General features: G+C 33.8%; 1 protein-coding gene across 2 annotated transcripts in view; it reads left to right on the forward strand.

The window, feature by feature from the left end:
• LOC118745787 (muscle calcium channel subunit alpha-1) overlaps window positions 1-17,427 on the forward strand; it is a gene marked incomplete at its 3' end in the record, with an annotated part of 467,188 nt that overhangs the window by 420,929 nt on the left and 28,832 nt on the right. For both annotated transcript variants that reach the window (XM_036479462.1, XM_036479461.1), the window contains 4 exon segments: window positions 4,934-5,017; window positions 5,773-5,832; window positions 5,919-6,107; window positions 6,179-6,424. In XM_036479462.1, the coding sequence (XP_036335355.1) occupies window positions 4,934-5,017; window positions 5,773-5,832; window positions 5,919-6,107; window positions 6,179-6,424 (579 nt within the window).

Below are 17,427 nucleotides of genomic sequence, written 5' to 3' on the forward strand. Positions count from 1 at the left end.
TACTGATTCGAGGAGAGGTTATCAGTTTTAATATTCCGTCGAATATGTTCGTCGATGAGCCTCTCTAGAGTTTTAAGAAAGAATGAAGTGAGGCTTATAGGCCTTAAATCCTTCCGTTTCACATGAGCGGCCTTGCCTCCTTTTGGTAGGAATACCACCTTTGCCTTTTGTCCACTCGTGTGGTATGTGAGTCAGGGTTAGGCCCCCAGTAAAAATCTGAGAAAGTAAGGGACACAGTATGTCCTGTAGTTGAGCGGGAAAGATTCCCTCAAGATTCCTCAAGGGTTGTAGGGCTGAAAGGACTTTAAAGCCCATTCCACTACTCAGAGACCAGTAGGTCCTAGGACCGGCCGAAAAACCGGAGGTGTCGGAGATTACGTCTTAAGTTTTTGATGATTTTCCTTTATACATTTAAATTATTTAAGAAACTAAGCACACTGGGTAGGTTACACCCTGACGATAGTAACGCAGGGATTAAGTTAAAGTTAAATTTGATTTTTTTTTCCTTTTTGTTAAGTTAAAAATGTGCTTCCTTTATTGACTACAAAATTAGTTAGCCAAATAAAACATTTGATAGCTTTGACACAAAACAACTATTTTATTTGTCCATACGTATGCATTTCGGGCCGACCTGCTGTCCATCATAGCGCGTGTATCAAGTGTTTTATTTGGCAAAAATCATTAGACTATAAAAAAAAGGTTCAACTATTTTGATAAATAAGTAGTATAGTTCTTAAATTTGATTGTTTTTAATGCCGCTCATTGTCCTAAAAATGATTGCCGACTCCTACCTTAAACGCATAACAGGGACTATGATTCATATAAGTGATCAAAAATATTAATTATTTATTTCATTTTATTCCTTTCTTCAAAAAGTTGTAACCCTTATTCCTATTTCTTATTTTTATGGTGTCGCTCCCTCTGATGAGGACATGTATAGCTTTTGAGTTTTCTAAATTATCGTTATTCTTAAGTAAAAAAATTTAATTCAATAACAATCATTATTTTTAACCTAAAGAACATAATTTTTTAAATAACCACTCATAATAATCATAAACTAAATAATGGTAGACGTTTTTGAGCAAAGAAATAAAATTCATGTGTACAATTCTGAGTTTTCTGGGACGCTTAGAACATGTAAATTTTTTTATTAAAATAAAAAAAAACCATAATTATTTTCCGTCCCTTGTTGAAAACTTAATCTCAAACGGATTTAATCCTCATTTTTGTGGTTGGTTCTCATTTCTGTTGTTGGTGTTTAATCCACTTGACATTTTAACATTTCCACTTGAAAGTTCCAAAGACATTTTTGGTGGAAAGATTCGCCCATATATACTACATACATATGTAGATATGTATTAGGGTGCCCACCGAAAATTCATTTTTTTGGAAATTTCAAGACCCTACTCCCTAATTTTGTTCTCTTTTGTGAGAAATATTACTGCCTATTTTTATAGATTTTCTGTCGATTTAGGTCAGAAAATGCGATTTTGTAGATTTATGAGTTTTTGAATGATTATTTTTGATTCGATTTCAAAGAACGAATATGATCTAAGAAGAGGATATATAAACCTTTAAGATAATAATAATCTATTGTCGAACTTGGCTTGTTGGGATTTTTTATCGGGTAAAATAAAAAAATCCCACATTTCTCTTAATTTTTTAAATTTTGACCATCAATAATTTCCACACTTTCAAAATTTGTAGTACTATCTAAAACTAAATCTATTTGTACATAATCTGATAAGCTATCATTAAGCTTATTTATTGTGGCGCGAAATCAGTACATTAGACTTTTACATGCTAAAAAATCAGTACTTTTCAGTACATTTTTATTCAAAGCAAAATTATGAATGTAAGTAACAGAAAATAATTTAAAACGCCTGAGTTCTTGTTGTTTTAACAATATTTTGGTATATTAATAAAATAAAGTTCATAAAACATAAAAGTGTTATTCATTTTAACATGAACACATCATTATAAACAGGAGCCAATAAATTATTTTACATTTTCATTGTTTCACATTTTCTGTGTTTAAATAGTCAAACAATTCTATACATTTCATTTTAAAATTACTTTTAATTTGAAGTTCACTTTCAAAAATTTTAATTAGAAGCCGGTTTCTCTCTTTGCGCCAGGAAACAAACTCTATTCCTAAATCCTCTCATGCTGTGAAAAAGTACCACTTTTTAAGGAGTTCATCTAAATTTCCTCATAACTTAAATAATTTTTTAACTACGCAAAAACTGTGAACGACTAAGAATTCGCTAAAAAGAGTATCTAACTCTATGTCTTTGTATGCAATACTCTTTTACAAAGTCAGTAAATTCAGAAAAAGGAGGCAAAACCCATTCGAGTATTGCAATTTATTGCTATTAAACTGAAAGTTATTTTCGAGATAACTAACAACACTCATCGTAAAAACTAGCAAAACCCATGGGCTTTAGCGGTTTTTGCAAATTTTAAAGCTCAAGCAAATAACTTTTGCACTAAAATTAAATGAATATTATTTGCGATGGATAGACGAAGATTTTACTTCAAAAATTTTTACTGTAGGATGATTTTTAACTTAGTTTGAAAAGCTATCCTACGAAGAATTAAGGATAATTGAGATATCTTTCGAATCCTTCCATAGAAGATTTTCATTTTCAGCACAAATCATTTGGTTATGATGACAGAATGAGAATTTGGAGAAATATTTGATGGGCAAGAACTTTTGGGTTAAACCTGATCCAAGCCCACCGTGGTAATCAACTTTAACCTTAATTATCTCAAAAAAAATTTCAGAACTACTTAGATCCTTGTGATTCTAACCCCTTCATATATGATATAAGTGGTCGGTGCCACCCTCATTTTCCGAAAATTTTTGGAAAAACCAATTTTTTGCTAAATAGTGATTGTATGTATTAAAGGTCTGCATTGGAATTCAGTTTGCTTCACTGTGGAGTTTTTTTCAAATATGTAAACTACTCATACTCTAACAAAGAGGGCGTGGAAGGAAGAGAAGTGAAGATGTTGAGCGCTGTATACATAAAAAAAAGTACTCAAATAAATTATGTTCCGAAAAAAAGAGGAACATAAATCAGCAGTACCATGCTGTTAAACTTCCACAAAAAATATGTTCTTTCACAAGTATTTTTTGAGTATAGCCCTGTATGCAGCTCTCAAGAAAACGGTCAAGAAAAAATTGCCATTATTTCGCGTGTGTGTCCAAGGAATTTTGACATTTTTGATACCTCACAGCCTGTTGCCTCACTCTTTCCTCAAGAAATAATGGAACGGGCATATATTTCTGTTGCAAACCTGGGTTGCCTTGTGCTCTTTTTTCACAAAAAACTTTAGAAAACCGTAGTAGAAAGCGTAGTAAATTTCTTAAGAACTGCGTACTGCCTTAAGGAAATTTGACTCAAGAAAATTTCTTAGCCATTTCTTGTACGTCATTTTATGTGGAGTTTTTGCTTTTCTTGAGAGCTGCATACAGGCCTTATTTTTGGAAGTTTTCGTTTAATGCTACATAATGTTAATGTTAGAGCTAACACTTATGTTAAATAGCAAACATGGATAAACAATGTAGGGCGCTCCGAATATTTAGCCAACAGCATATTTTTATAAAGAAAGTGGACTTATTTTATACAGAAAACCGATTTTTATTTGTACAATACGATACTTTCATTTCCCCATACCAGGCGCACATACATATGAGGTATCAATCTTTCCCTATGCATACATTTGTTTGTAGAAGTTTTTAATTCGTTTGTAGAAGCCTTTGGTAATTCGCAAAGTAGAATTTTGGAAATTTAAAAATTTGTACAAAAAATGTTCTGCTTAGAAATAGAAAACTTGTTACTTCACATGTATGAGCGCCTGGTATTGGGAAATGAAAATATCAATTTGACAATAAAATCTGGTCATAATGACAGGTCACGGGAAAATGGACACACATTTTTTGTTATTTAAAAAACTTACATAATATGTATGAAATATTCGAACTTTTTTGCTTTTAAGTATATATTGGAATAAAAAGAAAATGTAAATATGTTTTTTCTTAACATCATGTTAAATGCTAACATTTTAAAAGATAAAACTTCATAAGTATTCCTATATTTCCTATAAAGTTTTCAAATACTACTGAATGCAATCAACATACTCAAGTACTCTGGAAAAGCGGAACAGTGTTTTATGTAGCTTGATGTACTCTTTTTTTGTTCCTATCTTTTTAAGTACTCTAAAATATATGTTGCATTTACTTATGTACACATGTGAAGAGTATTTCTGCTGGTATATTTGCAGTGCTTTAGTATGTATATATCAATTTTGCATAAATATTGATGGATTCCTTAGCCACACTGCTCAAAATATCTGAAAGTCCGGTACATACACAGTATAAACTCAAGGCTGTATTTAAGAAAAGTCGCCTAACTTCGACAATTTGTATGCGATTGCAATAAATAAGCTATCAGATTATTTACAAATAGATTTAATTTTAGATAGTACTACATATTTTGAAATTGTGGAAATTATCGATGGTCAAAATTTAAAAAATTAAGAGGAATATGGGTTTTTTTCCAAAAAAAAGCATTTTTGATGGCCACCCTAATGTGTGTATGTGCGTATGTACGTATGTATGTTTTATTCGTAAAGGCTGGTTTTCACTATGTCAAATTCAATGGCATTTGTCGTCAAATAAGTGAGAACACATTGTCAAATGGAACTAAAAAACGGGTTATCGATTGATTTAGATCAGAATAGGTCTTCAGTCGTGTACATGTGCTGCTAAATTGGCTACCTGTCCATTTTTTGGCTCACAATCAAGTTATGCCAAATTATGTTGACAAAATTTGTTGTCAAAATATGACATAGTTAAAACCAACCTTAAGAATGTGGTACTCTTTTTCCGCTGCTAACATTTTATTTTTCAAACATCTATTTTCAGAACTACTTCGGGGATGCATGGAACGTTTTCGATTTCATTATAGTGCTCGGTAGTTTTATTGATATTGTGTATTCGGAAATAAAGGTAAGATATGCAAAAGTTCAAGTAACCTATGCTATTTTGAAAAATTATTTATTTTTACGGCAGCGAGCCCTGCCTTTATTTTGAAGAACGAGTTAGGACTAATTACAATGAACTCGGATAACACAATAGCCAATACTACAAAATATCAATCCGGAATACCGGCTATTTGGATTATAAAGTGTTAGGCAGGGACAGAAAAGAAGCGTTATTTTTTTACGAGTTAAACTTGGCCAAATATTTTTTATTCCGATATAAAAGTCGTTTCCGGATCATAAAATAAACCGCTTAATCAAATTAAACAAATTTGATATCATATGTAAGAGAACTGAAAAGACTTTTAAACAGAAATAGCGAACGAAGGTTACCACCACTCTTTATATATATTTTTTTTATAATTTAATACAAAATAAATTCTTATAGCTGACCAAAGGTTTGTTCTAAGGTAACTAAATAACATTTCTTATTGAAATATTTTTCAATTGGGCGCTTTCCTCGTTTAGATATTTCAGTTTCAAAGCTATTTTATTTCTCTTTAATTTGATACCAAACTTGTTTAATTTGGATAAACGGTTTGTTTATTATCCGGAAAGGACTTTTATTTCGGAGTAAAAATATTTGGCTAAGTTATTATCTTTCGTTTACATACTTTAAAAATTTGTTGGTCCTTTGCCAATGCATTTATTTATCGTACATACATAACTCTACTTAACAGAAGAACCATTGATTTAAGAAATATTGATATTCGTTTTTTTAAGAATAAAGATAATTCGTCTCTGGCGTGTGACATTGTGGAAGGATGTAAAGCTAAAGCCAAGGTACATACATATATACTACGCCCATGCCGGAGCTTATCAAGAGAAATAAATATTGATTTGTTTGTTTGTATTTACTTTTTGCACAGACTGGGTCAAATTTAATTTCTATAAACTTCTTCCGATTGTTTCGCGTCATGCGACTGGTTAAACTGTTGAGCAAAGGTGAAGGAATCCGAACCCTCCTATGGACATTTATAAAGTCTTTCCAAGCGCTACCTTATGTCGCCTTGCTTATTATAATGCTGTTTTTCATTTATGCTGTCATTGGAATGCAGGTATATTATTTATCGAGAAGTAAAATCTTTGCACATCTATTAATTATTGAAAATTGTACTTTGTACCTTAGGTTTTCGGGAAAATAAATCTTAGCGATGATACGGCCATACATCGTAATAATAACTTCCAAACATTTCCACAAGCGGTACTGGTTCTTTTTCGATCTGCTACTGGAGAAGCTTGGCAAGAAATTATGATGTCATGCTCCACCGATAAAGATGTACATTGTGATCCAAACTCAGATGCGCGCAAAGATTGTGGATCAAGCATAGCATTTCCTTATTTTATATCATTCTACGTACTTTGTTCTTTCCTGGTGAGTTTTTGGAATATACATACATGTTTCCCCATATACATACATACATACGTGCATATGTACATATGTATGTATGTCTTTTTAGATCGTATCACAAAAAAAGTTTAATTTGTTCCAAGCGATTTGTATACTTACTTGGATGGTATTTCGGGAGTGGAAAATTTTTTTCGGCACGCTGTGAAAACAGCTACATAATTTTCTTGGAAAATAAACTAATAAAGTTATATATAATTAGTCTGTTCCAATAGCAGTCCGGTTTACAGGATTTAGTCAGAACTTACAGGAAGTAGTTCCTATTGATATAAAACCTGTAAGTGGAAACACTTTTAAGAGAGTAACTGAGCAACTGCTCCTAGTCAGAAGTTACAGGATTTAGTCGGGAGTTTTTTTTCCTGTAAGTGCATGAAAAGTGTCGAACGATCAGCATGTGCAAACAAAAACAGAAAGCGGTGTAAACAAAGAATCTTATATTTGTACAAAAATGTAAGTAAACAATGAAATATTTGAACATGTATAGATTTTAATAAACAGTTAGTGATATTTCAGCCAAATCAGTGTTGTACCAATGACATGTAATCAAACCGACTGCCATTTTTACAGGAAATAGTGCTTTTTGCGTTCCCATGCACTTCTGTATCTGTTCTCCTTTTACTCTCATTTGAGAGAGTAAAATTGTAGTTTGACAGTTCCACAGGTTTTAGTCCGAAGTTCAAAGGAACAGACTAAATATTAAGAAGCTCAAACATCATTAAGGGCTATATATTGGCCAAGCACGACTATGCCAACTTGAGTCCCGAAAAGAGTTTCTCTAATTTATTATGTTACAAATGATGTTACAAAGATAGGTAATCCTTTATTGGAAAAGAAGAACTTTTACAGTTGAATTTTGCCTTTTATACTTTGAGAAAAACAAGTAAAATGTACAATGAAAAGAATGTCATATAACACCGTGCGACAGTAAATTTTACACACACAAAATTTTATATATTCGCAAATTTTCGGTTTAGTTTTTAGTTTTTTCTCTTTTTCATTGAAAATCCTTGGAATTTTACAGCAATTTTCGAAAAAATGATATGTTAAAGTCTAATATGCACTCGGCCACATCCTCGAATTTCGTCCTTCTAACTTTATTCGCTTAAAAAAATAAAACTAATTAAAGGAACATTTCCAATACCTATTCGGCCCTGTGAACCTTGTGTTTCGAAATTTGTTTATTTTTATCGCACGGCGTAACCTAGACTCGAAAGTTGAGGCTCGAAACAAATGAATAGAAAACAAGGTTTAATTAATTTTATCTAAAGTTCTTAAGTGGCTTAACCATATTGAACATCCTGCCCGGTCGAGGCGTTCGTCTCGAAATCTTCGCTGCCCAAGAGGCTGCATAATTTATGGACTGTCCGGGTGAGGCATCCACTGCTCTGCTTCAGTCCATTGGCAGAGTCTTGGTGGACATCAGGTTCTGGTTCGGCTAACAGCGAGGACCCACTAGAAAATCGCCTGGACTAAGGGCGAGCTTGTCTTAAGGATTGTCATGAAGTAGGAACATGGGACGCGTATTAAGACACGCTTCAACTCGTGCCGCCAAAGTCTGCATCTGGCTGTTCCCCATCATCTAAGCACCAACACAACGAACTAGATGGTGTTTAGCAGACTTAACTGCAGCCTCCCAGAGCCCGCCTTGATACGGCAAGCTCGGAGAAATAAAATACCAGGCGGTAAGATCCTCTTGAAATAGTCGATTATCACCGATGAAAGCCGTACCATTAGCACTGTACAAATCGCGACATGGCCCTCGTCGCCTAATAAAGCGAGTGAACGCACCAAGGAACGGCTGAAAAGAGAGGTCGTCTACCGCTTCCAGATGAACTTTCTTGGTTCATGCAAATGAAAACAGCGAGGTAGATTTTAATCATTGTGCGAGAGCTATTTGTTTCCGCACGCAACATAAACGGACCACAATAATCTACGCCGGAAGCAGCAAAAGATCGTACAGCGTTAACGCGCCGCCTAGGTAAAGACGCCATCTATTGCATCAATAACGCTACGCGATGTCGACGACAGATCGAACAATTGTGGACGGCTCCTTTGGCGCCTGAAGTTGCGTCCCCGGTGGAGGGTTTTCTCGTGATCTTGTCGAATGGGTAGCGTGACCAGAGGACTGGATCTCGGCAAGATGATGGGGAACCGCCGATCGTATGATAAGCCAGCACTTTGAATGTGTCCACCCACTTGTCGTGTTTCAATAGATCGTACAGCATTGATAACTGCAGTGCATAAAATGGTGGGATCTTCGGCGCTTACTGTATTCGTTTAGTTCCCATGGTGCGAGAGCGGTTTGTCTGTTACAGACATGTCTTTCTCCATCCAGCTTGTGCCCTGCCACCAAAGCGGATGTGTCAGCAGTTCGAGAGGTGATATGACTATACTCGCACAGTTGGCGGAGTTCTGGTTGATTTCCATTCATTTTGAAGCCCCCTGCTAAGCCTAAATAAGCACCAGAGGACAAGAGTTAATGTGGAAGTAATGGCTGTCAACAGTGCCATGCCCCCTTTGTTTGTTGCGAAGAGGTAATTTGACCTACTCGTTCTCCGCTAAACCAATCTCTTTTGATTCTTTCTTAAGGTTGAGTAAATGCTCGAAAGGTTCAAATCTAATTGCACTTAATGTGAAGTAGATCAAAACACATTTTTAAACATCAATTTGTTTACATAAATTACATATTTAGTAGATCTCTCAGAAGCTAAATCAATATTTTGGTGAAATACAAAGACACAAAGCGACCGCGGTATTTTGGCTTATATAGAGGGTTTAGATGAACAAATGCTTCAGAAGAACGGTCAAAAGAGCTCCCAGTGAGATCTGGCAAGCTGACGCAGCACGTAGACAGGGGTTGACGACAGAAAATGATTCACTTTGTCTAAAACAATTTGAAAATATGATTTTCCATCCCTACCTTAGATCGATAGTTTAACCAATCGTCGCGTAGATCATCAGACGACGGTGCATCCCACGAAAGACCAACCGACCCCATTACCTTGGACGACCACCGGTGCAAAAAAGCCCGTTTAGTTGGTGTCTGACATGTTTGCTTTAGAGCCACCTAGAAGAAGAACTGGCTAAAAAAGTCAAAGCCAGTTTTTATAAAGCTGATGCCAGATAAAACGCTTGCCTCGCTTTGCGTTAGAGATTCACTTTGACAGATAGGATGAAGTGTATGAAAATGCACAAAGCATGCATAGATCATTTCAGCTGCATCGCGAAGCGAAAAGATGGCCAACTCCCATCTTTTTGCGCACGTTGACAATCAGCTGATTTAACATTTATTTAGTTTCGTCCGAATTGGAGTTTGGATGCAGAAACATATTTAATTACATTGCTAATGTTTTTAAATTTAAATATATAAAATCCACAGCAATTTTGACCAGTGAAAAAGCAGTACAAAATTTTTTTCTTAGCGTTCATTGTGGCATACATTTTGCGTCTGGCGATTTGCTCGTAAAGTTATAAATGTCACGCAAAGCCACAAAGTTATCTGGCATTAACTTAAATGGCAATTGTTAAATGAAAAAAAAAAACACAAAAGAGCAGCGGCAAATTTTTTTTTTTAAATATAATGGGAATTTTTACTGCATATTGTTGGTTATACGAAAATACCATGGGCTATAAAACTGCATACCCAAAATTGTTTTAAAAATTCGTAGTAAAAGGTTCAATATTTAGACGAAGTTTTTTTTTAATTTTTCTAAATGTTGTAAATAGCTTCAAACAATATTCTTTTACAAAAAATGCAAAAAGATTTTTACTTGAAAAACATTGTGAGTATTAAAAAAACAACAAGCGGAGTTTAGTCACTGTATTTGCTTATAATAACTCCAGTTGATGTTTTTTCAAATGACAATTTAGCGTAGCGATTGTCAGAATTCCACTGCAGGTAAGTATGTAACTTGTGAATGGAATTCTCCACATCTTTTAGGCGCATTAAAATTACATAGTTACATCCCAAGCTACTAATAAAAAGGAGTTAATTAAAAACAGATCCACATTAACTGCAGTCAACACATATACGTATCTATGTATTTGCATACATACGCGATTAGGTTATAAATATTTCTCCATCTGTTACTCAAAAGCCGAAATACCTACACACACATAACTTTTGTCTTCTTCTCTCATTTCCTTTCGTTTGGTGTATGGGAAGTACCCTGCAGAAAAAAATTATCAATTGATAAAAAATAACCCACTTGTAGTTAGCTTTTTGCGGCATTTCTATAAAATACATAACCCGTAGTTAGCTACAAAAAGCTAACTTGAAACTAGTTGACAAGTAATGCAGGAGTAATGAAGGAGATTGTTTTCTTTAAACGCATTTCTATTTAAATATCCTGCACTACGCAAATACTTTTTCGAATTGAGTACAAATAAAAGGAAGATCGAAATTTCATATTATCATTTTGAAGTTACGTCTGACGGAGTTCGAATATGGGACCACCTACAGTATAATATGGAAACAAATATGAAATGTAATAAATTAATGTAAATAAAAATAAAAAAATAAAAAAAAACATTTTTTTTCCTATTGATATTTTCTGTCTGAAAGTAGTTAGTTACAAGTTAGTTACATCAAATGCAGGGGTAACCACCCTTGACTACATCTAATGCAGAGGTAAACCATTAACTATTTCGCGGCCATCGCCATAGAAATATAGAAAATATACAGATAATAAGTGACTTTTAGATCCTTCCTAATCAACTTAAAGTTAGCTTATAGTTAGATATATTTCCTACAGGGTATTTATTTATATCTTTTAAATATGTTTATTTTATTCAAATATGTATATGAGCATACTGACTTTCCATACAAAATGAATTCGTTATCATTTTGCAAACACGTGCTTGCGCTGCACAGTGGTAAAAAATGGAATTTAATGTTCATAATTCACTGGAGCCTTCATTTCTTAACCAATTTGATTATGAAAATTTTTATTTTGGTGAAAAGTTATTTTAAAATATTTAAAATTTTTCTTGTGAAATTTTTTTTCATATTGGGGGAACCCTACAGTTGTTTTAAACTAGTTTTTATTCTTCTTCTTTTTCTGCTAATTAGTCATATTGGTTAAGAAATGAAGGCTCCAGTGAATTATGAACATTCAATTCCATTTTTTGTCCACTGTACAGCGCAAGTACGTGTTTGCAAAATTATAACGAAGTGATTTTGTATGGAAAATCAGTTATGGCCATATATTTGAATGAAATAAACATACTTAAAAGATATAAGTTAATACTTCCCATACACCAAACGAAAGAAAAGAACTTGGGCTTTTGATTAAAGAAAACAAAAACAAAATTATTCGAGCGGTTTTCGGGCAAAATTTGCTAATTTTTTCAAAAAATGTTTACCTTAAAATGCTCAATGTTGGTTGAATTTATATAAAATTTGTACACGATAATACTTCTATTACTTCAGAGAGCCTATATTTTGAAAATGAAAGTTATATCTGCAAATCATAAGTTGATAAAGAACTTTGAAGACTTAAAATTTACCCCAAAATCAGCCAATATTTACCGCTGTTTCTGCGACAGCAGCCGAATTGGTTACTTACAGTAATGAATCTGTCGATAGGTTTGGAATTTTTTCTTTGAAACGCCAAACTTTTCTTTGAAATCGATTCATTAGTTCTCGTGTAATAAGCGTTTTCGTGAGGCTCTAAAAATTACAACTAGAACATTTGAGCATAGCCTCTATATCGAAACGTAACACGTATTTTACGTCAATATTTACACCGCAAATTTTTCTCTCGACATAAGTGTTTAAATAAAACTGACACGCGATAAACTTTTTTTCTTACATATGTCATGATATGGCTTAAGCTACATATGGGTGTTTCCAGCGGAAGGTCCACCACGACAAAAAAATAAAAGTTTTATATCTAACGTATTTACGGGCCGATTTGTCTGCTTTTTAAAATATATACTGGCTATGTAAGTATAATCATCTTTGCATAAAATGGTCTTCCTAGGTGGTGCCAAGGTCGAGATATTTTGAAAAACCGTATTTATGGTCTGATTTGGTTCGAATTTGGCGTATGTGGTTGAAACATAATAAGTCATAGATTTCTAATAAATTTACCCTGAATTGGCGCTGAAGTCAAAGCATAAAGTATATTCTACATAAAATGCATGTTTTGTTTGCGTTAAAAATTCATTTGAAAGCAATATTAACAAAAATATAACGATTGAAATTTATGTCACGTGACGCCACGTCACGTCACGTCACGTTTCACACTTGGGGTTGTAAAAGAGAATTGAAACAATTTGCATTAATTCAAAAAACTCTAAAAACAACTAGAATTGCTCCAAATCATATTAAAATAAGTTTCATGAAAATAGCCATCCACAATTCGCAGAGTTTTGCGATTTTGTAAGAAAAGAAAAAATCAACTTCCATTTTTTGTCACGTAACGAACTCTCTTTGAATGCTTATATTTCAGGACCAAGCAGTTCGATTGATTTCATTTTTCGGTTAAATATAGAGCTAATTATGTGCTATACAATGGCCCAAAAAAGTTAAAGAAAACAACTGGTATTCCTTTTTTGTATCACATTGAAATCGTACGACTGTCACGTGCGCCACCATGGGAATGCCCATATATACATACGCACATCTTAGGAATGTTAATCCCGGGATCCCGGCCTTTTTAAGATCCCAAAAATCCCGGGAATCTTGACAAATAATCCCGGGATTTGTAGTTCGCAATGATGGCAATAATAGAAACTTCTTTTCTTAAGCAGTATTGGCTATATTTCTTTTTTTATTTAATAAATACATTATAGCTCATTATACATATAACACCGCGCTATAGTAAATTTTATACACAAATATCAATATATTCGCGAAACCATGGTCCAAATATAGAAAAATTGGGTCTTTAGTTTTTCACCATGACGTCAGTTATTTAAAAATGATTAAAAAATTCAGAAAAATGTGGTTAGAGAAGAAGTATAGGTATTAAAACAACTTCAAGTTTTTGGTGCAGAGAGACCGGTAAGTATTGAAAATTTCCTTTTAAAAGTTGTATCCTTGATATTTCGCAATATTTGTTTTTGAAAGAAATTATATATTAAGAACTTATGTATATAAACTCGATTTCATCCTCGAATTTCGTCCTTCTCACTTTATCCGCTTAAAAAAATACCTATTCGTTCTTGTGAATCCAAAAAATTTTAATTGTTTTAAATTCTAAAAAAAAATTTCCTTATGCATTTTGTACCCATATTTTTATTCTGAATTGAATTTTTTAAATTACAAAGTCCTTTAAAATAAATCGTGACGTCAGAGAGAAAAATGGTTTATCGATTGATTTAGATCGGAATAGGGTTCAGTCGTGTACATGTGCTTCTAAATTGGCTACGTCTCCGTTTTTAGCTCATAATATAATCGGTAAAGGTATGGGAAAAGGAGATAAATTTGTGTCAAAATATGTTGTTAAAATTTGGCATATGGAAAACCAGCCTTTACATATGTTGAGATACTTATAACACTAATATCCGGTTTCACCGATCAATTTAAATATTTACAATGGCACAATTTCTAAAAAATATTATGTTATTTTAAATCATATGGTCAGATAATTTTTTTATTTATTATAGCTAGGTACAATAATATGCTTATTATACTTAGTAAGTAATGAAGTGCTTGCTACCAGGGCCTTCGACTCGCTTATGGAATAAGAATATGTCCCAAATAAGTATTAAACTCTATTAAGTAAGTTACATGCTTTTAGATAGTTTACAAGTTTTGACGTATTCTCAGCATTGATTGCGGTTAAACATGAACTGGGTGTGATATTACCAAACAATTTTTCCTGAATGGATTTTAATTGAACACAGTCGTTTAGGATGTGGTCTACGGATAACGTCCTCTTGCAGGCGGCAGCAAGTACTCATGTGTAAGTTGTGTGTGTCTTATGCGAAAGCGAATAAATGCTTGAATTTGTTGCCGGGAGCGTGTGGTCGGGTAGACAGCACCTTTGGCGTTTTTATTTATAGTGGAGTATCTGTAAGTGTAATTAAGCCAACTACTTAGCTTCTCAAGATATAACTTTATGTTAATGACATTAATTATGTCATTGTTGCTTGCGGTGTGATGAGTTAAGCAAGGTGTTTCGCCTGCAGCGAGGTCTGCAAATATATTGCCTTGTATACTTTTATGTCCTGGGATCCACATCACTCGAATTTTATTTGTACATTGTATGCGAATTGTTCTGATTGCAGATATTATGTACCTGCATTGTTTATGCTTCTAACTGCACTGATTGCAGATTTTCTATCAGAACATATAATAAATTTACCTTTATTATTTTTTGTAAATTCAAGGCTAGTGCCTCAGCTGTAAATATGGAGCAGTGTTGTTCGAGGACTCCCCGCGTGATGACCGTGCCATTACATTTAATGTGTGCTATTCTCGGTTTTTAACCCATCAGTATAAAGGAAATTCCAGCCTTTCTTCCAGCCTTCTTTCTGAAGACCGCAGTGCTAGTAGAATCTTTGGAGAATTTTCTAAATCCAATATAAATTATGATTGGTTTAAAAACCAGTAGGGTACGAAGTCTGGTTTAATCAGTTGCGGCCGGAGATCTATCTTCAGAGACTTAGTAAGGCGCACACTTCGCCGTATCGTGGAATCCAACTTGTAGTGTCTTTTTGTTTAATTGTTGACATAACATCTTTGTGAAGAAGAGCATTATTTGCATTGTAAAGTTTGGGGATTAGCTTGTATGTTACTTTGGTTACTAGTTCCGGGATACTTGGTAGTCCTGCTTCAGTCAGGATGGCGACAGTGGGAGATGTGGCGAAGGCATGTATGCTCCTTCTTACTGCGGTGTGGTAAGGTTTATACAGCAGTTTCAAATTACTGGCGGCACACCATCCGTAAATTGGTGGCGCGTATTCAATTTTGGATAGTATCAGAGCTCTTGTGACATATATGTAAGTATAAGAGTATAACGTGAGCCAAGCTATGTTTTGAAGATAAATATTTAATTTCAACAATTTATATTGAGCTCGAGGCCGTTTTAAATGAAAATTTTTATTGTGGAAAAGCAACAATAATTTGAAATAATGGTAGAAGTGATAGCTATTTCGGAAATCACCACATTTCCTCATCAGACTTCTTTCTGTAGGATTCGAACCGACGATCCCACTGACTCAGCCAGTTGCCTATGCACCGTGCTAAGTACGCCTTGTAAATTATCGTTTGCTTTTTTCCACTAATTTCATTTTTGTTATGCCAACACAATCAAGGACGAGCACACCTAAAAGTTAAACATTCTAAAAATAGAATTATTTGCAAAAACCAACAATACCAACAACCACATGATCAAGTGAATTGCAGCGGAATAGCTGCGCTTGATTGTGTTGGCATAACAAAAATTAAAATAGTGGAAAAAAGCAAACGATAATTTACAAGGCGTACTTAGCACGGTGCATAGGCAACTGGCTGAGTCAGTGGGATCGTCGGTTCGAATCCTACTGAAAGAAGTCTGATGAGGAAATGTGGTGATTTCCGAAATAGCTATCACTTCTACCATTTTTTCAAATTATTGTTGCTTTTCCACAATACAAATTTTCATTTAAAACGGCCTCGAGCTCATTATAAATTGTTGAATATAATTGTTATAAAGGCCAAAAAAATAACAAAAACAAATAACTTAAGGACGAGCAAACCTAAAAGTTAAACATTCTAAAAATATAATTATTAGCAAAAACCAACAATACCAACAACCACATGATCAAGTGAATTGCAGCGGAATAGCTGCGCTTGATTGTGTTGGCATAACAAAAATGAAAATAGTGGAAAAAAGCAAACGATAATTTACAAGGCGTACTTAGCACGGTGCATAGGCAACTGGCTGAGTCAGTGGGATCTTCGGTTCGAATCCTACTGAAAGAAGTCTGATGAGGAAATGTGGTGATTTCCGAAATAGCTATCACTTCTACCATTTTTTCAAATTATTGTTGCTTTTCCACAATAAAAATTTTCATTTAAAACGGCCTCGAGCTCAATATAAATTGTTATAAAGGTCAAAAAAATAACAAAAACAAATAACTTAAGGACGAGCACACCTCAAAGTTAAACCTTCTAAAAATAGAATTATTAGCAAAAACCAACAATACCAACAACCACATTATCAAGTGAGTTGCAGCGGAATAGCTGCGCTTGATTGTGTTGGCATAACAAAAATGAAAATAGTGGTGAAAAGCAAACGATAATTTACAAGGCGTACTTATCACGGTGCATAGGCAACTGGCTGAGTCAGTGGGATCGTCGGTTCGAATCCTACTGAAAGAAGTCTGAGGAGGAAAAGTGGTGATTTCCGAAATAGCTATCACTTCTACCATTTTTTCAAATTATTGTTGCTTTTCCACAATAAAAATTTTCATTTAAAACGGCCTCGAGCTCAATATAAATTGTTGAATATAATTGTTATAAAGGCCAAAAAAATAACAAAAACAGATAAATATTTAATAACACTAAGTCTTCAAACTAAACTTTTCCTTGAACAAAGACATTGCTGTTTGAAACTAATGTTTTTTTAAAAAATTTTTCCTAAAATTCTAAGTTATTTACAAATTCAATATTAACATTGTCTAGGCATAAGAGAAATTTAGTACAGTTTACTTTTCGGCAAATGTGCAGAATCTTACACATAGGTTAGCTCCAGAGCAGTTACCCTATGTTTTTTTTTCGTCTAAAATTTTTAAGAACAATTTGACTTCATTCATATTTATTATATTTGTGAAAAGTATGGCATCGTCGGCATATATTGAATACTCTATTTTGTTATACTTAGCTAATATTTTTCTGAGTTGTTCGAAAGCAATAATGAAAAGGATCACTGATAATGGTGATCTTTGCGGTATACCGTTGTGAAGACGGGAGATGTTTGAAAATTGAGAGTTTATTTTAACTCTGAACTTGCGGCAGGTCAAAAAAGCTTTAACTA

This window comes from Rhagoletis pomonella, unplaced genomic scaffold (assembly GCF_013731165.1).
Source record: "Rhagoletis pomonella isolate Grant_MI unplaced genomic scaffold, Rhpom_1.0 Rhpom_scaffold_00009, whole genome shotgun sequence".
NCBI classification, from domain to species: Eukaryota; Metazoa; Arthropoda; class Insecta; order Diptera; family Tephritidae; genus Rhagoletis; species Rhagoletis pomonella.